Here is a 25777-nt window from a genome sequence, read left to right on the forward strand (position 1 = left end):
TTTGCACTCTGATTGGCTCAGAATATTCGTGATATTGTATCAAAATTTCGCAAAATGCGAATGCGATATTGATGGCGAAATTTCGGAAGGAGCACTCTGATTGGCTCAGAATATTCGTGATATTTTACAATACAAAATAATTGCGAATATTCGGCAAATGCGGAAGGAGCACTCTGATTGGCTCAGAATATTCGTGATATTTTACAATACAAAATAATTGCGAAATTTCGACAAATGCGGAAGGAGCACTCTGATTGGCTCAGAATATTCGTGATATTTTACAATACAAAATAATTGCAAAATTTCGACAAATGCGGAAGGAGCACTCTGATTGGCTCAGAATATTCGTGATATTTTACAATACAAAATAATTGCGAATATTCGGCAAATGCGGAAGGAGCACTCTGATTGGCTCAGAATATTCGTGATATTTTACAATAGAAAATAAAAAGTGTTTTGCATTGGTGGTGATTCTTTACTCTATCCATCTGTCACAGCCGTTTGTCAATCAAACACCTTGAAGATTGAACACGTTCATGCTGCATGCTTTGGACTTTTTTTCACTTCACATATCAAAGACATTTTTATGAAAGATTATTTTTCTATTATTGGGACTATATTTCTTTATATATTTGTTTCACTGTGTATTTCACAAGTTATTTGCGCTTGCTTATTTTATAATTTGCCCACATGTCTTGTCACTAGACATATTTTTTATTCTTGTAGAGCGACTCCATTTTCTGTCTTGTATTAATTTATGTTGTATAACATTTTTGAGTTGCTGCTGTATTCTCCCCTTTTTTTAAGGTATGCACAATTTTTTCCTTCTTACAAAAAAAAATAATATCAAACATACAAATATTCATAACAGAAACATACACAAAGCCCCCCCCCTTTTGCATCAGAGACAATCAGAGTTCTCCTACCACAGTTATCGAAAATTCGCAATCATTTTCGCATTCGCATTAGCGAAATTTTGCAATTTTTTTTTTTTATATTCGGCAACATAAAAGGATCGCCTCAGCTTAGCTACTCGGCCCAGGGTCTCTAATCATACCAGCAATGCTTTTAGACGTCGATAGGATGTGATCTGTTTTAAAAATAAAATTGAAAAAATGCGAATATTCGGAATAGCGAATATTCACCGCGAAATTCGAAATATATCGCGAATACTCGAATATGCCATATTCGAGCCGAATATTTGCAATACGAATATTCGTGAGCAACACTAATCAGGATCCACTGTCCCGTATACACTTATGCTGCGTACACACGGTCGGAATTTCCGACAACAAATGTTCGATGGGAGCTTGTTGTCGGATATTCCGACTGTGTGTATGGTCCATCGGACATTTGCTGCCAGAATTTCCGACAACAAATGTTTGAGAGCTGGCTCTTAATTTTTCCGACAATAAAAGTTCTTGTCGGAAATTCTGATCGTGTGTAGCCAATTTCGACGCACAAAAATCCATGCATGCTCTGATTCAAGCTGAAGTGCCGCACTGGCTATTAAACTTCACTTTTCTCGGCTCGTCATATGTGTTGTACGTCACTGCGTTCTTGACGTTCGGAATTTCCGACAACATTTGTGTGACCGTGTGTATTCAAAACAAGTTTGAGCCAACATTCTGTCGGAAAAAATCCACGGTTTTGTTGTCGGAATGTCCGATCGTGTGTACGCGGCATTAGACCCCTTTCACACTAGGGTATTTTTCAGGCGCTTTTGGGCTAAAAAAGGTGTAAAGTGCCTGAAAAACAGCTCCTCTGCAGTCTCAGTGTGAAAAAGCCAGAGGGCTTTCACACTGAGGTGATGCGCTGGCAGGACATTAAAAGAACTCCTGAAAACAGCATATTTGGAGCAGTGAAGGAGCGGTGTGTACACCGCTCCTCCACCGCTCCTGCCCATTAAAATAAATGGGCAGTGCGGCTGAACCACCAGCAAAGCGCCACCTTAGCAACGCTTTGCCGGTGGTTTTAACCCTTTTTCGCGCGATAGTGGGGGTTAAAAGCGCCCCGCTAACGGTCAAATACCTCTGCAAAAACTACGTTAAAGCGTTGCTAAAAATAGTGGCGCTTTAGTTATAGCGTCTACAAAATAGGGGATAGTTTTATGGCATTTTTATTAATACATTTTTTATTACTAGTAATGGCGGCGATTAACGATTTTCTTGTGACTGCGACATTATGGCGGACACATCGGACACTTTTGACATTATTTTGGGACCATTATCATTTTTACAGCGATCCGTGCTATAAAAATGCACTGCTTACTGTGAAAATGACACTAGCAGTGATGGGGTTAACCTGTAGGGGGCGCTAAAGGGGTTAAGTGTGATCTAATGTGTGTTTCTTACTGTAGGGGGACGTTGCTGGGCGTGTGAAGTCACTGATCGTCGTTCCCTATGACAGGGAACAGAGGATCAGTGACAGGCTCACTAGAAAGCATGGGGAGAAGTTTGTTTACACTTACCTCTCCCCGTTCTTTAGCTCTGTGACTCGATCGCGGGACACCAGTGGCGATCAGGTCACAGAGTTCAGGACCAGGACCGGCGGCACGCGCGACCCACGGCTAGGCTCTTAAATGGCAATGTACATGTATGTGATTGTGCCCAGTCGTGCCATTCTGTCGACGTATATCGGCGTGAGGCGGTCCTTAAAGCGGAGTTCCGGCCACAATTTCACTTTTTAAATATAAAAAGCCCTGTAATACACAAGCTTAATGTATTCTACTACAGTTAGTCTGTAAACTAAGGTCTGTTTTGTTAGGTTGTTACAGCATTTAGACACTTTATAAAATAGAAATTGACTGGGGCCATCTTAAGTGTGGGCATCATGAAGCCAGACTGTATGACTTCCTGGATTTCAGCCTTGCAAATCTCGCACAGATCAGGTTTCAATAGCAACGGGAGTGTCAGAGAAAGTTGCCGCCCCTTATCTATGCAAACCTCTCCTCCCCTCCTCCTTCCAGGAATCAGTAAATATACAAAATAATTTGTTTCTGTGCAGATATATCTACATAACAAAATTATATATATATATATATATATATATATATATATTGTTATATATGTGGTGTGTATACATATACTAGACATGTGCACTGTCAATAAATTCATTTTGTTTAGTTCCGTTTCGCATTAGCCGTTATTTCGTATTTTGTGCCCGAAACTCAATTCGGATTCGTACGCTCATGAGCACAGCAGGAGTACAGCCACAGGAAGTCAGTACAGGGATGGTGGGAACCCCTCATAATGGGCACAGCACAGGGATGGTGGGAACCCCTCATAATGGGCACAGCAGGAGTACAGCCACAGGAAGTCAGTACAGGGATGGTGGGAACCCCTCATAATGGGCACAGTAGGAGTACAGCCACAGGAAGTCAGCACAGAACAGGGATGGTGGGAACCCTTCATGAGGGGTTCCCACCATCCCTGCACTGAGTTCCGGGGTCTGTACACCCGTTGTGCCCATTATGAGGGGTTCCCACCATCCCTGCACTGAGTTCCGGGGTCTGTACACCCGCTGTGCCCATTATGAGGGGTTCCCACCATCCCTGTGCTGACTTCCACCCGCTTCCTTCTTCCCCCAGCACAGCACATTGCCACCATAACATCGCGCACCGCATCGGCCCCAGCCCACCGCATCGTCCCCGGCACAGCACCCCGCATCGTTCCCGGCACAGCACCCCGCATCGGCCCCAGCACCCCGCATCGTCCCCGGCACAGAACACCGCATCGGCACCCCGCATCGTCCCTGGCACAGCACCCCACATCGGCCCCAGCACACCGCATCGGCCCCGGCACAGCACACCGCATCACCACCACCACTACTACTACCACAGCCACCACCACCACTATCACAACCACCACTATCACCACCATCACCACCACCACTACTACTACCACAGCCACCACCACCACTACTACTACTACTACTACAACAGCCACCACCACTATCACCACCACCACTACTACCACCATCACCACTACTACTACAACAGCCACCACCACTATCACCACCACCACTACTACCACCATCACCACTACTACTACAACAGCCACCACCACTATCACCACCACCACTACTACCACCACCGCCACCATCACCACTACTACTACCACAGCCACCACCACTATCGCCACCACCACTACTGCCACCACCACCACCGCCACCATCACCACCACTACTACTGCCACTACCACCACCACCACTACTACCACCACTACCACCGCCACCATCACCACCACTACTACTGCCACTACCACCACCACCACTACTACCACCACTACCACCGCCACCATCACCACCACTACTACTGCCACTACCACCACCACCACTACTACCACCACTACCACCGCCACCATCACCACCACTACTACTGCCACTACCACCACCACCACTACTACCACCACCACCACCGCCACCATCACCACCACTACTACTGCCACTACCACCACCACCACTACTACCACCACTACCACCGCCACCATCACCACCACTACTACTGCCACTACCACCACCACCACCAGCACTACTACCACCACCATCACCACCACTACTACTGCCACTACCACCAGCACTACTACCACTATCACCGCCACCATCACCAGCACTACTACTGCCACTACCACCACCGCCACCAGCACTACTACCACCACTACCTTTCTTTTTATATTTATCTGTTTACTTATTTTTAGGAAACAATCATAATAATAATGACTACACATTTTCCTCTAGAATATCTGATCTTCCTCTTGTTTTTTTTTTATAATTTCAGCCGCCTGCTTTCCAACAACTTGTTTTGTGACTGTCACTTAGTGGCCCACCATCGGGTTATTCACACAGAATCAGGATGACAGAGCGCATCTCGGTCTGTCTCCGGTGCAGGGAGAGTTACAGATCATCAGGATTCCTGATGATCTGTAACTCTCCCCGCACCGGAGATAGACCGAGATGCGCTCTGTCATCCTGATGAACTGGCGGGTGGTGGAGGCGGGAGAACGGGGGCTAGCACATAAGACAATAGCACCGGGAGAACAGCTGCGGGAGAACTGGCGGGCGGGTGGTGGAGGCGAGAGAACGGGGGCTAGCACATAGCAAGACAATAGCACCGGGAGAACGGCTGCTAGCACCTAGCAGGGAGGAGTTGGAGAGTGACAAGGGGACACCACCTCTATGGGCGGCATAGCCCGCCCACTCTCCCGCCCACTCTCGGTTTTCAACTGCGGTGATAGTTCTCCTGGGATTGATGACACACATCTCCCAGGAGGCATAGCAGCGCTAGATGCGGCGGCGAGGCCATTCCGCCGCGGCGGGAGAAATAAACAATGAAGAATAAAACCGTGAGTTTTTTTTTAAAAAAAACATGCCAAATACATTTAAGGGGGCAGTGTTAAATAAAATGCTGTTAGGTTGTAAAATAGGGTGGAACTCCGCTTTAAGGGGTTAAATGAGTTTTGCTTTCTGAAGAGCAGTCAGCATTTGAAACGCTCTTCAGAGAGCATTTGATATGCAGTAAGAATGCACATTACAACGGTCGCGCGGGTACGTTGCCTTGCCCAGCCAAGCCATTCTGCCGACGTATATGTGTATGAAGCGGTCGGCAAGTTTTAACCCTTGAAAAAAAAAAACCCTACAAGAAGAGAAAGCATACCTCCCAACATGCACTGATTCTACGGGACTTTCCCGCATACACACCTGATTCCTGCATTCCTGTGATAGCACATATTTTCCCGCAAAACAAAGATTAACGGGCATCTCCACTTGTCACTGCAATAATTCGGCGTTCCGCGGCAGCTCCCCCCCGTTCAACAACTTTGAATTGCATGAATCGGCGTCCCGCGGCAGCACAACCCCCCCCACCCCCAGAACAAAAATATGGGTGGTATGCAAAGAAAGTCATAATAAGGTAAAGGCATACTTTACATCGAAGCCCCCACAGCAGTCCCTCGTCCCCCCCGCTCCAGCGGCGTCATCTCTCTTCCGGGGGTTACTTCCGGGTATTGCGGCTCCGATGCTGAGATTGTCCGGAAACCGTGATGACGTCACTCCAGCACTTGCATGCAGGTGCCGCCGGTCACATATGTGCCGTTCCTTCAGTTTGCCCCAGTGCGCATGTGCCGATGGCATACAGGGGACGGGATATCTCCTAAACCTGATATCCGGGGTAGCTACAGGTAAGGCTTATTATAGGATTACCTGTAGCATAAAGTGGTCTGTAAGGGATTACAACCACTTTATTGGCTGTGTGTTGAATTATTTTGAGGGGACAGCAAATGTACACTGTTATACAAGATGTACACTCACTACACAACATTGTAGCAAAGTGTCATTTCTTCAGTGTTGTCACATGAAAGAATATAATAAAATATTTATAAAGTTGTGAGGGGTGTACTCACTTTTGTGACATACTGTATACATTATATGTACATGAACGCAGTATATTACTAGTTTCTACAAGTCTCACGTCGTGGAGCACGTATTCTGGTGGGCGGGGCATGTACGGAGTCTCCGCCTCCTTCTCCTCCTCCTGCTCTCACAGTTCAGATCTTCAGGCGGAGAGTTGCTGGTCCGGGCGGTAGAAGTTCAGGTAGGTGATATGATTGTTAGTACATACGGACAGGTAGGTGGTACACACGGGTGGGAGGCTTCTGTACAGCCCAGTGTTCTATGGGGGTCACACAGTGCGGGTGGAGCGGAGTATTCCTCCGGGAGCGGCTTCCGGTTTGTGTCACCTTGACAGTGCGGAGGAAGGACGAGCCGGTGACCGATCAGTGCACACCGGGGTCACGTGAGTGACACCAGGGCCAGTGCTTGGAAGGGGACTTATGGAGTGTACAGGGTGTGTGATGGGGCCATACACCTCACAGGATCGGATCTATGAACCCATCTGGTGCGCAATCTGTCATCGTATTGATTTCAAGCAAAATAAAGCGATTTCATCCAAATGACTGATCAGTCTGCACAGAACTCCACATGGCAGATGGCTCAGTATGATGGTTAATGGTGGCCATACACTCCTCCATAAATGATTGATCGATGTTCTGATCCTGCCAGGAAGCTGTCACTTTACTGGGCCAGCCAATCACAGTCTGTCACTTTACTGGGCCAGCTAATCACAGTCTGTCACTTTACTGGGCCAGCCAATCACAGTCTGTCACTTTACTGGGCCAGCCAATCACAGTCTGTCACTTTACTGGGCCAGCCAATCACAGTCTGTCACTTTACTGGGCCATGCCATGGCTGCCTGCAATACCAATCTGTCACTGTACTGGGAAAATCATAAGCCGCCATGGAATGCCTCGGCTGCCTGTGATTGGCTGGACAGCTTCCTGTTGGGATCGCTCAGGTGGATCTGGACCAGGATCTGAACATGTCTGCGCTCATCACAATTGACAAGCCGTTCCATTAATGTGTCACACATGGGGAAGTGGATTTGGATCAATCGTTCGGATGCAGATGTAAGTTATCGATCGCATCTCGGCCTCCATCATGTAATCTGATCGACATACAATCGTATTTCTGAACTTGGTACCCCAATGCTGCCAATTGATGTATATCCCACTGAGTGGAAATCAATAGGAAGGAACCTTATGGCGATTGTTTGGGGGGTAACCGTATCGCACCCCAGCAGATCAGGCTGGTGTAAATGGGAAATATATATTTTACAAGGTAAGAGGCGCTTCCACTACTGATCCCCCTTCTAAACATTCTATCTGCTTGGTGGTTATACTGACTTATTGGCTTCAGTACATACAGCAGACCCCCCCCCCCCAACACAAAAATCAGTAGTGCATGCACAATCCACAATATTGGGAGGTCTATTTACAAAACGTGCATTGGACAAATGTCATGTATTTACCCAACCTGCATACGTTTTTCCCATATTTTCTCTAATGCAATTATTTCCTATGCTTGTCGGTTCCATCTAGTGGCCAAAATGCAGTATTTTTTCTGATTGAGGTATTTCAGAAGAATGATGAATCTAGGCCACTAGACGCTGACAATCATCGTAATTAAAGTGGAAGTAAACCTTCTATTGTTTTCAGCCAAGGAAGCTGCCATCTTGACCTCTGTTTAATCTGCAACTGCCATGATGCTGTACATGTGACCTGTTATGAAACCAGCCATTGGATGGTTTGGCAGTTTGGTTGAGAGCACAAACAATTGTGACAGCTAGCATTTCCGGCATGCCGGGAATGTTAACTGTTTTTGTAACTATCAAATTGAAGGGTTTACTTCCACTTTAACCATATTAGAGAAAATACGTGGAAAACGTATGCAAGCTGGGCATATGTTTGACATTCGAATGTTATATAAATAGACCCCTAACTAAAGTTCACAGTGAAAACGTATTTTTTTGTGTGTGTGTGTAAAATTTGCATTTATTTTCTTCCACTTCCTGGTTTGCAGTAGGCACTGGTAATATACCCAGGGCCTTGAGTGCCCCATGGGGAGGTTACATCACCAGTGCCTTCTCTCCTGATCCTATCCCAGATAGCAGAAAGTCTGTATTTGAGGTTTAGGCCCCTCTATGCACACAGTGCGATACCCGACTACCCCTTGGAACTGTGCACAGCTGCTGCTTATTTCAGCCTGTGAATGATTGTGGCAGACTGCTGGCTGTGCCTCCTGGGCTCACACTTGCCCTCACAGTCCTCCCCTTCCTTTCCTTCTAACCAGCACAGAATGCCCGGTGTTCACTGGTGTTTGGGCTTACAAGGGGCGGTGACATCACCCCCTCCACCAGGTGGCAGTGTTGTACTGGTACTTGGCTACTAAGCGCTATCAGTGCATCCTGGAGGGTCACATCACCCCATACAAGTCTATTGAGGTGGAAGGAGTGCTGTGCAGGTAAGAAGAAAAAAGTGGTCCAGGTGAGTATTAAACAGACCTTGTCTGCCCTGAATGGGCAAGGTGACAGGGCCTTCCCAATGCCTGTTCTCTGTGAAAATCCTTGTTTCTTGCCTAGACGAGTTCTATAAGCCGTTCTAATATCCCAGAACTCCAGTCCTACCACATTGCTGGAAAAACGTCCTCTGAAATAAAGACCATGGACGGCTGCTCCAGCTGCAAACACTGTGTACTGAGTGGCTGGGAGGGTACCTTGTGATCCCTGTGATATCCAATCACGGTGGTCACAATGTAAAATTGAAAGTAGATTGCCTGGTAGATCCCTCCCCTTTATCTTATTACAGAGGATGGAATGAATTCTATGAATGGGTCTGCAGCAGGAGCACCAATATTACCTTTTCCCCTCCTCCTCTCTTAGACATGTGATCACCAGCCTGCCTCCCTACTCATCTCACCTTCCCTAGCGACTCTGTGACCTGTATTAACCCCTTCACCATGACTATATATATATATATATATATATATATATATATATATATATATATATATATATATATATATATATATATAATCTATCTATCCTAAACGATTGTGTATCACCAAGCTCTATTTTTAACCCACTAAAAACCAGCATGTTTCTTTATTCCCTTATTCTACCCCCCCCAAATAAAACTTATGGCATCTAACTTGCAGAAAGGGGTCATTTGAGTAGGTTTTCATGTTGTCCTGCATTTTTATTTAACCAAAAATTATTAAAGAAACACATTTTTTTTTTTCTCCTAAATTTTTTGGGGTCTTTTTTTCCTTTTATATAATAATAAAAAAAAAATCTGTGGTTATTAAATGCCACCATTAAAAGCTCTACCTGTCTCCTACAAGTGGCATAAATGAACTTTAAGTACAGTGTAGACAGCACATAAAACTGAAAAGCGGCCTGGCAATGACGGAGGTGCTACAAGCTGGCACTCGCTTTGCTGAGACAGCATTAGGTTAGGCGTGTCTGCCACACTGGGGATTGCGCCACACACCCACTCCTTAAAACCAGATGAATTATCCTGAAGTCTGGTGAAACACGCCCATGTTAAATGTGCTCTCAGATCTGCATTGTTCCTGTGCCTCTTTTATGGTGGCCATACATGCTGCGATAAATCCAACAAATTATTTTCCGATCAATCACTTGTGATGGGTATAATAAATTTAGAACCGACAACACATTTGATCAATATGTCACACACAGGAAAGTGGATATTGTTTGATTTCTTAAAGTGGAGTTCCACCCAAAAATGGAACTTCCACTTTTTGGAATCCCCCCCCCCTTCTGGTGTCACATTTGGCACATTTCAGGGGGGAGAAGGGCGCAGATACCTGTATTTGCTCCCACTTCCGTGCCTAGATCACCGCGGTGACCTATGCCATGTCCGGCGCCTACTTCATCCCCCTGCAGTCTTCTGGGAAACACAGGTCCCAGAAGACAGGGACCAGTGAGGACACGCAGCGCGACTCGCGCATGCGCAGTAGGGAACCAGGAAGGGAAGCGGTAAGGCTTCACTTCCTGATTCCCTCACCGAGGATGGCGGTGGGGGCAGCCGAGAGTCGAACGACTGATCGGCTTCGGCTGCCGACATCGCAGGCACCCTGGACAGGTAAGTGTCCATATATTAAAAGTCAGCAGCTACAGTATTTGTAGCTGCTGGCTTTTATTATTATTTTTTTTTTTTTTAGGGGGACCTCCGCTTTAAAGTGGAGTTCCACCCTTTTTTCCTAAAAATCTTAAAATAAAAAAATGTATACTCCACCTGAAAGGGCGGTTGCTATTCGGAAATAGCACTTCTGCCTCTTCTTCCACCACGGTGGATCTTCTGGCTCGTCCTAGTCGCCATGTCTTCCAGTGCTGTTTTCTGGGAATTGTGTGTATCCCAGGAGGCAGCCGCCCATTCACGTCGCGCATGCGCTGTAGGAAATTGGATGGAGGTGCCAGGACCGAGGAAGTCCCACTCCTACTGAAGCCCCCACTCCTCCCCCCAAAAAAAATGATATGCCAAATGTGACATGTAAGGGGATGAGGAGTGCTTAAAGCGGAAGTTCCACTTTTGGGTGGAACTCCGCTTTAAATAACTACTCCAGGCATTATTTTGAAAAAATTGGACTTGGGTCCAGCTTGGTACAATCTAATTCTTCATTGGTTGTAATAGCTTGTGCTACGTTCTGGTTGGTTGAACGGCTTTCCGTGTCTTATGCTGGCCATACACTATACAAAAAATTGGCCGAAATTCGGTCATTTAGACAGTTCGTTGATTTTTAGGCCAGTTAATGGGCACAATCGATAATTGGGACATTTTGGAGCCGAAAAAACGAAGGACAATTTTTGAAATTCTCTGCCGAACAAACGAAAAATTGAAAGGTTAATGTGTTTCCCGTCTGAGCTATCTGCACTAGGTAGGTATATGTAAAAAACAAACCAAAAATTCATTAATTTATGTCCACTGAATGATTTATCGATCATTACATGATGGCACTATCATTTTCTCTCTCGGCCGAATGTTAGTTTTTTGAAAATGGGTTTGATTGATTTTTCGTATAGTGTATGGCCAGCATTACTCTAAACGCAGCGTCTCTCGCTCCCCCCACCTCAGCCATTCAGAAAACGTCTCGCATTTTTTCATTGAACACAAGTTTTTTTCTGATTGGACAAGGGGGAGTCATGACACCATCTGCCCCTCTCCTGCTCCCTCAACTACTAAGATTGGCAGCACACGCTCCATGCGGTTTACTACATCCGTATACTTTACTGTGTATTATGGGATGACTGACTTGGTTATGTTGGATAATAACATTCAGTAGACCTACCTTGTAGGTTCATGCAGTGAACAGCTCGAGACTTGCACTGTGTTGAAGCTGATCTCTGGACATCCGGTCCTCCTACTTGCACCCAAACTATTCAGCTTCTTAGTTTTAAAAGAATCAAAATCTGAAAAGTCCCTCTTTTTCTTTTTCTTTTTTACCCAATCTGTGCTCAAAAGCTCCTTCTTCTGCTGTCCTTGTTGCTAGCTGATGGCTAGGAACACTTCCTTGGCTATACAGCAGCAGGTTTCTCTCAGGTACTGAAGACTTATGTGGCATGATGATGTCGGGATAAAGGGACTGGTCAGTGTGGGCAGAGACTGGGCTCTTTCACACCTATGTGAATAAGAAGGGGGTATAATTTTGCCTGCCACTGGGCTTTACCCACTGTGATTCTGTAAAGGAGTGCCAGCTGAAGATTACTATAGAGTAGTACAGTTCTCATTTGTAGAGGTTACTCTGTATTGTCACATCTATATGTATTTGTCATTGTTTACAGATTCAACATGGTGGTCCTTTCCAAAGAACATGGATATGTGCTCCTCACAGGGGCAGCCAGCTTTGTTATGGTGGCTCATCTGGCTATCAAGGTGTCAAAAGCTCGCAAGCAGTATAATGTAGAGGTAAGAAGCCGGCACTCTCCAACTATGTTCTTGTTTCTCAGAACGTTGCATGTTAACAGTGTGCTTTCTCATAACAAGCAGTGGATTATTAAAATGGAAGAATGGCCAAATATATTTTGGCCATACTTCTCTTGTGGGTCACAGGAGTGCATTGACTTGTGTACTTCTGTGACCCAAAATCAGCCGACAGTGGGCTGTCAGCTGATGTCACCAAGCTGCTTCAGTCTCTGGATGCATCCCGATAATAATGTCAGGAGCCACTCAGATGCCTGATTGGCGGCTGGATCAGCCTCTCAGTGCACCACCGAGAGCCTGAGCCAGCCGCTCCTGCCCTGTGCTCCAGTGACAGCTAGGGGGACAGACTGCCAATTACCATTCTGTGCTCAGAGTGGACCAGGGAATTGACTGATCAGTGGTCACGTGATCGCTCGGTTCTCTGGCTTAGAGCCTGTGGGGGACAGCTGCAGCATCGCACCGATGCTGAAGCCATGTCGGTGTGTTTTTTTTTTTTTTTTGTTTTTTTTGTTTTGTTTTGTTTTGTTGTTTTTTCTCCCACTTCTCCACAAGGGGGCATTCATCAATTCTGTTGCATAGCAAGGCAGCACTGATCAGTGAGAGCTTGTGGCAGATTTACTCTTAAAGGAGTTCTCTGACCTAAAACTTTTAACCCCCGCTGTGCCCGGGCTGTAAAAAAATAGAAAATAAACTGTCACTTACCTGCCTACGATCCCCCGTTGTTCCGATATCGCCGTCCCGTTCTCCGCTCCCGGTCTCTTCCGCTTCCTGTGTGTCGGTGACTCATAGTGCGCTCAGCCTATCAGCGGCCGCGACGGGACATTGCTGCGGCCGCTGATAGGCTGAGCGCACTATGAGTCACCGACACACAGGAAGCGGAAGGGGCCCGGGACCGGAGAACGGGACGGCGATATCGGAACAACGGGGGATCGTAGGCAGGTAAGTGACAGTTTATTTTCTATTTTTTTACAGCCCGGGCACAGCGGGGGTTAAAAGTTTTAGGTCAGAGAACTCCTTTAAGGATGTATTTATAAAAATAATTGCATAGCAGATCACACAGTAAAAGTGCATTTAAATTGTTTCCTTGCACAACTCGTTGTTTATTATTTGCTTTAATCACAGAAGCTACTACATTACAGATGAGACTAATCCACACAATCTATTTTCCTCTCTATTGGGTCGTCACTTTATAGGTGAAACTAGAAAAATTTTAATATCGTGCAAAAGTTCATTTATTTCACTATTGCAACTTAAAAGGTGAAACTAATATATGAGATAGACTCATTACATGCAAAGTAAGATAGTTCAAGCCGTGATTTGTCATAATTGTGATGATTATGGCTTACAGCTCATGAAAACCCCAAATTCACAATCTCAGAAAATTTGAATATTACATGCAATAAAACAAGGATTGTACATAGGGCAATATCGGACCTCTGAAAATTATAAGCATGCATATGTACTCCGTACTTGGTTTGGGCCCCTTTTGCAGTGGCATAGAAGCTATCAGCCTGTGGCACTGCTGAGGTGTTATGAAAGACCAGGATGCTTCAATAGCGGCCTTCAGCTATTCTGCATTGTTCGGTCTCTTGTGTCGCATCATTCTCTTGGCAATGCCCCATAGATTCTCTATGGGGTTCCCACAGTCATTGAACCAGGTTTTGGTGCTTTTGGCAGTGTGGGCAGGTGCCAAGTCCTGCTGGAAAATGAAAATGAGTCGCCCCCGGACTTAATGAAGCACAGTGGACCAACACCAGTAGATGACATGGCTCCCCAAATCAACACAGACTGTGAAAACTTCACACTGGACTTCAAGCATCTTGCAGTGTGTGCCTCTCCATTCTTCCTCCATACTCTGTGCTCCTTGGTTTCCAAATGGGATGCAAAAGTTGCTCTCATCAGAAAAGAGGACTTTGAAACACTGAGCAACAGACCAGGTCTGTTTTTCTTTAGCCCAGGTAAGACGCTTCTGACGTTGTTTGTTGTTCAGGAGTGGCTTGACAAGAGGAATATGACATTTGAAGCCCATGTCCAGGATCCGTCTGTGTGTGGTGGCTCTTGATGCACTGACTTCAGCCTCAGTCCACTCCTTGTGAAAGTCCCCAACACTTTTGAATGGCCTTTTCCTGACAATCCTCTCCAGTCTGCAGTCATCCCTGCTGCTTGTGCACCTTTTTCTTCCACACTTTTCCCTTCCACATAACTTTCTATTAATGTGCTTTGATACAGCACTTTGGGAACTTCCAACTTCTTTTGCAATTACCTTTTGAGGCTTGCCCTCCTTATGGAGGGTGTTAATGATGGTTTTCTGCAGAACTGTCAGGTCAGAAGTCTTTCCCATGATTGTGATTCTTATTGAACTAGACTGAGAGACCATTTAAAGGCTCAGCAACCCTTTGCAGGTGTTATGGCTTAATTGGCTGATTACAGTGGGATACTTTCAGCCTAGAATATTGCACCTTTTCACAATATTCACATTTTCTGAGATTGTGGATTTGGGGTTTTCATGAGCTGTAAGCCATAATCATCACAATTATGACAAATCACGGCTTGAACAATTTTGCTTTGCATGTAATGAGTCTATCTCCTATATTAGTTACACCTTTTAGGGTGCATTAGTGAAATAAATGAACTTTTGCATGATATTCTCATTTTTCGAGTTTCACCTGTACATTAGAGAATTTTTCAGTTTCACTCTCCCAGGTTAAACTTTGTGTAGTGTCCATAGGTAAAGAGGAAAAACTCTTTCACACTTTAACACAGTATTCCTTATATTCCTTATTATGTGTAAATGGTCTCCTTGGTTCTATCATTGCACTTTGATTTATTCTCGATGTTTAGAACTGCATATATTGGTATGTTAATGTTGAGGTCTTTTCTTTTTCCCTTTTTGAAATAATTGCATTATCAGCATCAGTATTCACATTTTGCGCATGGATATTGCACACTTTTTTACAGACTGGGCTATCTTAGTCATTTTCTTTTTTTTTTTTTTTTTTTTACATTCAACTTTTATTGAAAAGAAAAAGGAGAGATCAAGAAACAGGTTACATAGCATGTCATATGCAAGTACAGGTGTATCAGTAAACAGCGTGGTACCGTGTGTACATGAGCCAAAAGATTTACAGAGTAGACACAATACAAGCAGATCAACAGCTCAAAGGTTTTGACTTAAGCAACTTATGCCTGTCCTAAAGGGTCTAATTACAAGTGAAGTAGTTCTTTTCTGAGCCCTGGCCTAGTTCACCTTCAAAGTTTTTATTTGAAAGGATAACAACAATAATTCGGCCTAAGGTTCTTAGTCATTTTCTGTACCAATATGATATTATGTTAAGATGCTAGTTTCTCTGTACCACTTTTTGAAATCTTCTAATTTAAAAAGTTTGTAAACAAAAATAAATAGTTTCCTTGCAAATGAGGCCAAACAAAATAATTTCCTGTCCCCTACAATGTTACCGTTGCTCACCTCCTGTTTTCTTTTTTTTTTTTCCTGAGTATCTGACTTGGGACAAGAATTCAGCATGTGAAGTTGGCACTCCTGGTCTGCCTGAGGCTGGGTTCACACTTGTGCGATCACAGACCTCGCATGTGATTCGCACTGCCATGCTGTTCACATCACATGTGATGTCTGTGCAATGCAAATTCAGTCATACAAACTGGCTGAAATCAAATCGCATTCGCACCAAAATGGTGCAGGACTTTTTTTTTTTTTTGGTCAGCATTGGAACTGGATCGCATGGCATTCCGACTCCTGCACCATTTGACAGTTCACACTGCAATCTGCAAACCGATCTGGGGGTGTCATTAACTTTACAACTGACACCCGCAGTGGTTCACAGATGTCAGTGTGCGATGCGGGAACAGACATGGAATCGCAGGGTTTCCCGCATTGCACCAGTGTGAAGCAGGACTCAGTCAGTGTTTTGGGAAGTATTATAGCCTAAAAACAGAAGAATCTGCACAAGTGAATTAACCTACACTTAGACCCCTTTCACATTGAGGCATTTTTCATGCGGTACAGCGCTAAAAACAGCGCTGCTATACCGCATGAAAAAAATCATGCCCTGCATGCTTCAATGTGAAAGCCCGAAGGCTTTCACACTGAAGCGGTGCCGTAGCAGGACCGCTCCAAAAGTCCTGCTAGCCGCATCTTTGGAGCGGTATAGGAACGGGGTGTTTACCGCTCCTATACCGCGCCTTCCCATTGAAATCAATGGGAAACAACGTTGATACCGCCCGCAATGCGGGCGGTATTAACCCTTTTTCGGCCGCTAGCGGGGGTTAAAACATCACCGCTAGCGTCCAAATATTGCGGTAAATACGACGGTATAGCGGCGCTAAAAATAGCGCGGCTATACCATCACCGCACCTCCGCTGCCCAATGTGAAAGCAGCCTTAGTATAATGTGTCCCTTGCTGTGTCTTTTTGTTGTACCTACCTCCTGACCTGTTGTAAACGATTAGAAAGTGTGGTTAGGGCTGGTCTTTTTAAGCTCTCTACTTATCCATTGCTTAGATGGAATCCGTCATTGGGTTAAAGGGGTGTTTAATAAAGAGATTCTCACATTGTAATGTTTTTTGGATTTTACCATCTTCTCAACACTGTTGAATAAAATAGTATGTATTGATTAAAAATGTTATACTGTCTATTTTTTAATTTGGTTAATTTCCAAGTATGTTGTGGAACAACATAGGCATCCTAACATTAGCACATATCTGTATGATCTGCAGATTTGGTCATTTACTACCCATTATGTTGAAAAATTTTGTAACTGTACATTTCTTGAGGCTGGCAGTACTGCATTGAGCTCATCTGTCTGTTCTTTTTAAATAGAGAAATGTTGGTTATTTCTGATGTTAACTGAGCTTGTCCATTTTCTTCCTACAAGTATCCTAACATGTACAGTGATGACCCAGAAAATGGAAAGATCTTTAACTGCATACAGCGGGCACATCAAAATACGTAAGTATATATCTCCTGAGATTTTCCTACAAACCTTTACTTATCCTGTACCCTTAGACCCCTTTCACACTGGGGCGGGAGGTGCGCTGATGGTATAGCGGCGATATACCATCAGAATTGATGCGGTATTCGGTCGCTAGAGGTGCGGTTTTAACCCCCGCTAGCAGCCGGAAAAGGGTTAATACCGCCGGCAATGCGCCTCTGCAGAGGCGCATTGCCGCGGTGTCCCATTGTTTTCAATGGGAAAGAGCGGTGGAGGAGCAGTAAATGCACCGCTCCAAAGATGCGGCTAGCAGGACTTTTGGAGCGGTCCTGCTAGCGCACCACCTCGGTGTGAAAGCACTCGGGCTTTTACACTGACACTGCAGGGCAGGAGTTTTTCAGACGGTATTTAGGCGCTATTTTTAACTCTAAACCGCCTGAAAAACTTTTTTTTTTGCCTTGAAACCTACCACGAAACTCTGCTAAAAGCTTACAGTATGTGTGGATGGACACGTAGGATAACATGCAGGAGAGTTTAGAGGCAAAACAGACTCCATACGCCCCTAGGACAGCTCTAAAACCATCCAGTGTGCATGAGGTGTAATGTGTAGCTCCTGATCTGATAATGAAATCTGTTTGAGGAACAACACATTTTAGCTACTCCTGTTTTTTCACCAAAGCAATACACTCGCTTGGCTTCCTGGTCAGAAACCTTCATTTCATAAGTTTCTAGGGGCATAACTGTATGGCGGTAGAAAAACCAACAAAAACTGAGTATTTGTCTTGTTTTATAGCTCCCAGTGTTGATCAGGTGCCACCAATGACTGTGGTTGTTCTACCGTCTTGGTAAAAATGGGAAAAACGCCTTTTTAAATGAAAGTAGAAATTTTATACTTGGCACGTTTTTAGTTTCATGGTTAACATTTAGCGCTTGTTCACACGCTAGTCATTTTCAGAATTTTTTTCCCCCAATGCCTGACTACACGTAACATGCAGAATCCCGTTCTTTTCTAATCGTCCCTGTTCACACTTGAAGACTCGTTTCTCAACGCTTAAAAAAGTACATGAGATTCCTTTGAGTGTATTTAGTCATTTTGGATGCGCCTGTAAGCGTGCAACACGTGCGTTTTACATGTGCATGGATATGTGCGCCTGGGAAAAAAAACCCTTCTAGAACTGCGCTCCTCCCCTTGCCCAGCCCAGGAAACAAACACCTGAAACTTCATACACATTCAGAAACGCTTGTATAGTGCTTGAAAATGCCAAACAAAACGCTTCTTGTATTTATTGTGCATTATTTTACAGTTTGGAATCATACCCTCCCTTTTTATTCTTCCTTGCTGCTGGAGGACTTACACATCCGGTAAGTGATTTGTTTGTTGTTGGCTCTTCTGGTTTTCTGCTGATCCGGGTTCAAACACTTGGATTTTTAACTTTAATTTTGGAAATGTGAAATGCTTTTACAGGATATTCATTCAACTTGAGTTTAGGCTCCATTCACATGTAAGTGTTTGGAATTGCATCATTTTTTGTCAATGGCACCCCAATCAAAACGCAATTTTACCGCGTTTGGTGGGTGATAAATTGCGCTGCAATGATGGCAAAAATCGTTACAATGCGATTTTTCGTTTGACAAAAGTTGGATGTGCAGACTATAAAATTGTTGTCATACGTTAACTCCAACGTCAGACTTTCGTTTAATTGGTACGGATTTCGACCCGAAAAAAATCGTAGGAGCAAGACTACCCATGCTCAGAAACGTAAGCACACATACAAAATTATTCAACGCGTTGCATCACTTCTGAAGTTGTATTCTGTCATACAAGACTTTTCTTGTGGTGAGAAACCTCTTCACTTTCAACATGAGACTAGCATGGCACAAAAACCGGATGAATGGTCGTCCGAAAATCTGACCGTGTGTACAAGGCTTAAAGCTCAGGCAAGTTGTAAACTAGGCCCAAAAAATACTGTATCCAAAATGTCATGCTTTGTTTATTTACTTTGCTGTAAATCTGCACCCAAAAAAAGTGCCATGCAATAATTTCATATCTATACTGTAATTATGTTATTAAAGCGGAGCTCCGCTGTAAAAAAAAAATATTAAAAGCCAGCAGTTCCAAATACTGCAGCCGCTGACTTTTAATACTAGGACACTTACCTGTCCTGGAGTCTCTGCTGCCCCCACCACCATCCTCAGTGAGGGAATCGGGAAGTGAAGTGTTGCGGCTTCACTGCCCAGTTCCTTACTGCGCTGTGCCGTCCTCACTGGTCCCTACTATGTTCTGGGAGTCGTGTGTTTCCCAGAACACAACAGGGGGGGGGGATGGGAAGTGGCGTACTGCCCGCAGGTATCTGCACCCCCCTCCCCCCTAAAAGGTGCCAAATGTGACACCGGAAGGGGGGGGGTTCCACTTTAGGGTGAAGCTCCGCTTTAAGGCCTTGTGCACACTGCTCCTGAACTGGATTGGAGTTTTTAGGGCCATTTTTTTTGCCCAAGCCCCTGAATCCTCATCATTAAAGGCCTATGTATGTATCCATTCACAGGCTTTTAGAGGAGTCTAGGAGCAGCAGAGTTTACAAGCAGTCACATTTTCTTGCGACCGCAGAAGAATCATGCTAAACGCAGCTAAACGTTCCTAAGCGAATTTAGCGCTTCAGAAATTATTCATTTCAATGGCCAGAATAAATTACAATTCTGGACAATTGAAATAAATGCCTCAACACACGTGGCTTAGATGCATTTTCAATAAACCAAACCAATAAAATAAACCAATGTGCATGAGGCCTAAAGTGTAACCAATTCCATTTTGTTTCCATCTTGAATAGAATAAGAGAGGGTTATGACCCCTGTGATTTTATTTTTTTTGCCATCTGTGTACCGATGGGGAGATTTTTCTTCACTTCTTGTCCCTAGCCAAAACAGGAAACGGGGGAGGGGGGGGGGAAGAAGATTTGGGATCCCTTTGATGTCAAGGGGACAAAGAAAAAAGATATCTACCCAATGGAAATAGGTAATGAAGGAAAGTTTGCAATGCTTGCATGGAGTTCAGCCTTACATTTTGAACGTTGATCTGTACATATTACATTTGTATCTTTGCACACTCTGTTTGAAAATCAGTATGTCTTTGGTATGTACTTTAATAGGTTTTACAAATATTTATTTCCTTTCATTTGTTTGTTTTAACACGCTTTAAGTGATATAGCCTAAGGTTCCTTTTTTTTTTTTTTCAAAGATTGACTTGTTTATCTACCACTTGAATTGACTTGTTTATATTCCTACAGCGTGCTGCTAGTACTATGGGAGTTGTATGGATTATTGGCAGAGAACTTTATGCCGCTGGATACTCTACAGGTGGTAAGTACACAAGCTGCTTAGATTTATTGCCCTTATTTTAGGTGCTTAATTTTGGTTGGCACAAGCAAAGCCAATCTGGCAAATGGTGTGTGTGTGTGTGTGTGTGTATATATATATATATATATATATATATATATATATATATATATATATATATATATATATATATATATATATATATATATATATATATATATATATATATATATATATACACACATATATATATACACACACCTTATGCTGACAGGAACATTACAGTTCTTCCTCTGAGTGCGACCTACTGGAAAGTCCTCTAAACCGAGTACATATACGTGTTACAGCAGAGAGAGGCTTCCATAGTATCTCAGATGACAAATTCTTCTTTATTTTAAAACAAATTTGACGTTACAATCACTTTAACTTTTATTTTTTCATCACATGGGGAATAAAAAGTACCTCCATGTGATATTTTTTTTTTTTTTTTTGGTGACCGATTCTATTTAATGAGACATCAGGGGTCTTAAAGACCCCTGATGTCTCGCCTGTCCCCCAATAAAGCTGATGAAATGCTGATCGCCCTAGGCATATAGGCAGGGGAAAGTGAAAGTGGTCCCGGGCACGTAGAGCCCAGGTTGCTTCCATCTGGCAGTCAGCTTGTTGGATTTACACACACCCCCTGTGGCTGCAGCCGCTGGGAGTATGTAAAATCCCCTAGTGTCACATTGGGAACAATGTTACGTACATAATTGTAAACTAGATGATGGCTTATTTGTGAAGTCTTTGACCTTGAGGCTGGGTTCACACTATTGCGAATTGGATGCCTGTTTCTTCGCATGTCAGGAGATTGTGACTGGCTGTCTATGGAGCCGGTTCACGCACCTCTGGAGTGAATTGCAGTCCTGTGCGTCTTTTGGTCCATTTCAGGTCCAAATTCAGCGCCGGAGCTGCGATACCCCTGATGTAAGTCCCGAGAAAGATGTCGGTGGGCAGAGGGGGAGACGAGGACCGCTGTGTATACTACCATACTATACCGCCATGTATACTAGGTCATTATGCCTTTTGTCTGGCAGGTGTTTTTTTTTTTTTTTTTTTATATGGTTAACTACTTTAAAGCTGAACTCCCAGGATAGTTTGAAAATCTTCTAAATACTACTTTTCCTTTGCTTAAAGTAAAACGGTGTAACAAGACCAGTACTTGACAATATTAACAATATTTTTTTTCCTAAATGTCAAAAAAGCTTTTGACACGGTAAGCTAGTTTTGACTTCAGAATAGAAAGACAATGTGAGGACAAGCGTAGGTTCATAACCTTTTTTATGACTATACAAATGTATTCAAACTTTAACTCCATGTATAAATACAAGGATTTGTATGCCAAACACTTTACTACCAGAGTAGAACTTGATGTTATAATTTAGCTCTGGTTCACACTGGTGCAATTTGACACGTAAATTGCATGTCAAATTGGCAGCATTTGCCGGCAGTGACGCCGCATCTGCGGCTCTGCATCGATTTCAAAAAGTTGTTTCTGTACTACTTTTTGCGATTTCGGGCTGCGATATTTTTTTTTTTTTTTTTTTTTTTTTTTGTATCTAGTGTAAAAACGTTCTCACCCAATTTTAATTACCTGGAACACACATTTATACCCTGAAATAGTTAACAGCATTATTCATTTGACAAAGAAAAAAAAATTACCTAAATTGGTTACCAATGCTGTTGACCCCTCCTTTATAAAATGCTAGTTTCCTGGTTGTCATGGCTTCTATGACCTTTATACTTTGAGTGACGGAGCAGGAAGACGTATTACTTCTCCCAGGTCAGCCGCTGTCAGTATGGAAGTAAAAGGATGATCATGACAGCCAGTCGGCTAGCATTTTCAGGTCGGCATTGTAATCGCCAATATTTTTACAGTGTGCTCTACATGCCTGTGTACGCGATGCATTGCAGTGTCATTCATTTTCAGAGGCACCCCAACCGAATCAAGCAATGCACCTGCTTTGCAGCGCACCACACCAAATATAAAAATAGTGCAGGTTCAGTTTTTAGTCTGTTGTGGTGCACCGACAACCCATTTAAAGGAACGCAACAGACAGCTGGGTGTGAATGGACCCTAAAGGAGCATGTGTGTTTGTTTTTTTTTGTTTTTTTTTAATGTATACACAATTTCATTATAATATACAAATTAAAGATCACTCTCCTATCTCACGCCTTTTCTAAACTGAAAAAATGCATTTGTCAGGCCATTGGCAATGGTGTCTATTAAAGCATGTTCTTGGGCAAAATTCCTGTAAGTGTCGGTTCACACTGGGCAACTTCAAAGTCATCTGACTCCTGAAGCCCCAACGCACAGCATGACCTCAGCGTGGCTTGCAAACTACTTCTTTAATAGAAATCAATGCAAGCCACTCCGAAGTCGCCCCCACGTAGTGCAGGAAGCTTTTTCTAAGTCGGAGCGACTTGAGTGGCTCCCGTTAGAACGGTTCCATTGCACTGCATGGCGCGTAACTTGTCAGGCAGGCGAGTCACCTGATAGGTGGCCCCAGTGTGAACCGGCACCCAATGTTTATCATGTCTATTTTGTTTTGACATCCAAGTAAACAACTGTTTGTTTTTCCTTTTCACAATTTAAACCTTTACTAGATCCAAAGAAACGTGTAAGAGGAGCCGTTAGTTCTTTTGCCCTCCTTGGTCTGTTTGGTTCTACAGTATGCTCCGCCTTCAAATTACTTGGCTGGTCCTTTAACCCAAAGACATGGGTCTAACCAGGAAACGACAGCAGATGGGACCAAATGTGCTGATTTCTCCCGTCAGGGATAAAAATAATACCTTATGAAAATGATTTATGGTGTTCTAAAATTAATCTGTATTTTCTAAATAAAAATTTTAAAAAGTTAATCTTTTTGTTATTGTTTGTTTTAATGTACAGGGGATTCTAAAACCTAAGTAAAGATAATGTTACCCTAAAGTAAGCGCTTTTTTTCACAGAAAATATCTGGAGAAATGTATTGTAAAATTAGGGCTGTGACTGATTAAAATTTTTGTGTTCGATTAATCGTTTTGTTTTTTTAATCGATTAATCGACTAATTTCGATTAATTAATGCACATACACATACAACTACTTTTAGCTGATCTCCTTGCATGGCAACTCTGCATTAGCCAGTGGTAAATGTGATGGGGGGCAGATGTGTATATTCTTGCAGTATGGGGGCAGATGTGTATATTACAGCATCTGCCCCCATGCTGTAATATACACATCTGCCCCCATGCTGTAATATACACATCTGCCCCCATGCTGTAATATACACATCTGCCCCCATGCTGTAATATACACATCTGCCCCCATGCTGTAATATACACATCTGCCCCCATGCTGTAATATACACATCTGCCCCCATGCTGTAATATACACATCTGCCCCCATGCTGTAATATACACATCTGCCCCCATGCTGTAATATACACATCTGCCCCCATGCTGTAATATACACATCTGCCCCCATGCTGTAATATACACATCTGCCCCCATGCTGTAATATACACATCTGCCCCCATGCTGTAAGATACACATCTGCCCCCATGCTGTAAGATACACATCTGCCCCCATGCTGTAAGATACACATCTGCCCCCATGCTGTAAGATACACATCTGCCCCCATGCTGTAAGATACACATCTGCCCCCATGCTGTAAGATACACATCTGCCCCCATGCTGTAATATAGACATCTGCCCCCATGCTGTAATATAAACATCTGCCCCCATGCTGTAAGATACACATCTGCCCCCATGCTGTAATATACACATCTGCCCCCATGCTGTAATATACACATCTGCCCCCATGCTGTAATGTACACATCTGCCCCCATACTGTAATGTACACATCTGCCCCCATGCTGTAATATACACATCTGCCCCCATACTGCAAGAATATACACATCTGCCCCCATACTGCAAGAATATACACATCTGCCCCCATGCTGCAAGAATATACACACCTGCCCCCATGCTTTTAGAGACACACCTGCCCCCATGCTTTTATAGACACACCTGCCCCCATGCTTTTATAGACACACCTGCCCCCATGCTTTAATAGACACACCTGTCCCCATGCTTTTAGAGACACACCTGCCCCCATGCTTTTAGAGACACACCTGCCCCCATGCTTTTAGAGACACACCTGCCCCCATGCTTTTAGAGACACACCTGCCCCCATGCTTTTAGAGACACACCTGCCCCCATGCTTTTAGAGACACACCTGCCCCCATGCTTTTAGAGACACACCTGCCCCCATGCTTTTAGAGACACACCTGCCCCCATGCTTTTAGAGACACACCTGCCCCCATGCTTTTAGAGACACACCTGCCCCCATGCTTTTAGAGACACACCTGTCCCCATGCTTTAATAGACACACCTGCCCCCATGCTTTTAGAGACACACCTGCCCCCATGATTTTAGAGACAGACCTGCCCCCATGCTTTTAGAGACAGACCTGCCCCCATGCTTTTAGAGACACACCTGTCCCCATGCTTTTAGAGACACATCTGCCCCCATGCTTTTAGAGACACACCTGTCCCCATGCTTTAATAGACACACCTGCCCCCATGCTTTTAGAGACACACCTGCCCCCATGCTTTTAGAGACACACCTGCCCCCATGCTTTAATAGACACACCTGCCCCCATGCTTTTAGAGACACATCTGCCCCCATGCTTTTAGAGACACACCTGTCCCCATGCTTTTAGAGACACATCTGCCCCCATGCTTTAATAGACAGACCTGCCCCCATGCTTTTAGAGACACACCTGCCCCCATGCTTTTAGAGACACATCTGCCCCCATGCTTTAATAGACACACCTGCCCCCATGCTTTTAGAGACACACCTGCCCCCATGCTTTTAGAGACACACCTGCCCCCATGCTTTTAGAGACACACCTGCCCCCATGCTTTTAGAGACACACCTGCCCCCATGCTTTTAGAGACACACCTGCCCCCATGCTTTTAGAGACACACCTGCCCCCATGCTTTTAGAGACACACCTGCCCCCATGCTTTTAGAGACACACCTGCCCCCATGCTTTTAGAGACACACCTGCCCCCATGCTTTTAGAGACACACCTGTCCCCATGCTTTAATAGACACACCTGCCCCCATGCTTTTAGAGACACACC

At 44.2% G+C, this 25777-nt stretch overlaps 1 protein-coding gene across 1 annotated transcript; it reads left to right on the forward strand.

Moving 5' to 3' along the window:
- The first annotated feature begins 6480 nt into the window (after positions 1-6480).
- MGST3 (microsomal glutathione S-transferase 3) lies at positions 6481-23508 on the forward strand. Its single transcript, XM_040359736.1, has 6 exons — positions 6481-6589; positions 12194-12317; positions 17221-17294; positions 18582-18639; positions 20559-20631; positions 23254-23508. Exons 2-6 carry the CDS (start codon positions 12201-12203, stop codon positions 23373-23375), a joined length of 444 nt encoding a protein of 147 aa, XP_040215670.1. The 5' UTR covers positions 6481-6589; positions 12194-12200; the 3' UTR covers positions 23376-23508.
- The last annotated feature ends 2269 nt before the right edge of the window (positions 23509-25777 follow it).

The sequence above is a fragment of the Rana temporaria genome, chromosome 7 (assembly GCF_905171775.1).
Source record: "Rana temporaria chromosome 7, aRanTem1.1, whole genome shotgun sequence".
Taxonomy (NCBI): Eukaryota; Metazoa; Chordata; class Amphibia; order Anura; family Ranidae; genus Rana; species Rana temporaria.

Coding starts and splice junctions, on each gene's coding strand:
- MGST3 (XM_040359736.1), top strand. CDS start 12,201: ATGGTGGTCCTTTCCAAAGAACATGGATATGTGCTCCTCACAGGGGCA. Junction 18,640..20,558: donor CTGGAGGACTTACACATCCG/GTAAGTGATTTG, acceptor ATATTCCTACAG/CGTGCTGCTAGTACTATGGG. Junction 20,632..23,253: donor CGCTGGATACTCTACAGGTG/GTAAGTACACAA, acceptor AACCTTTACTAG/ATCCAAAGAAACGTGTAAGA.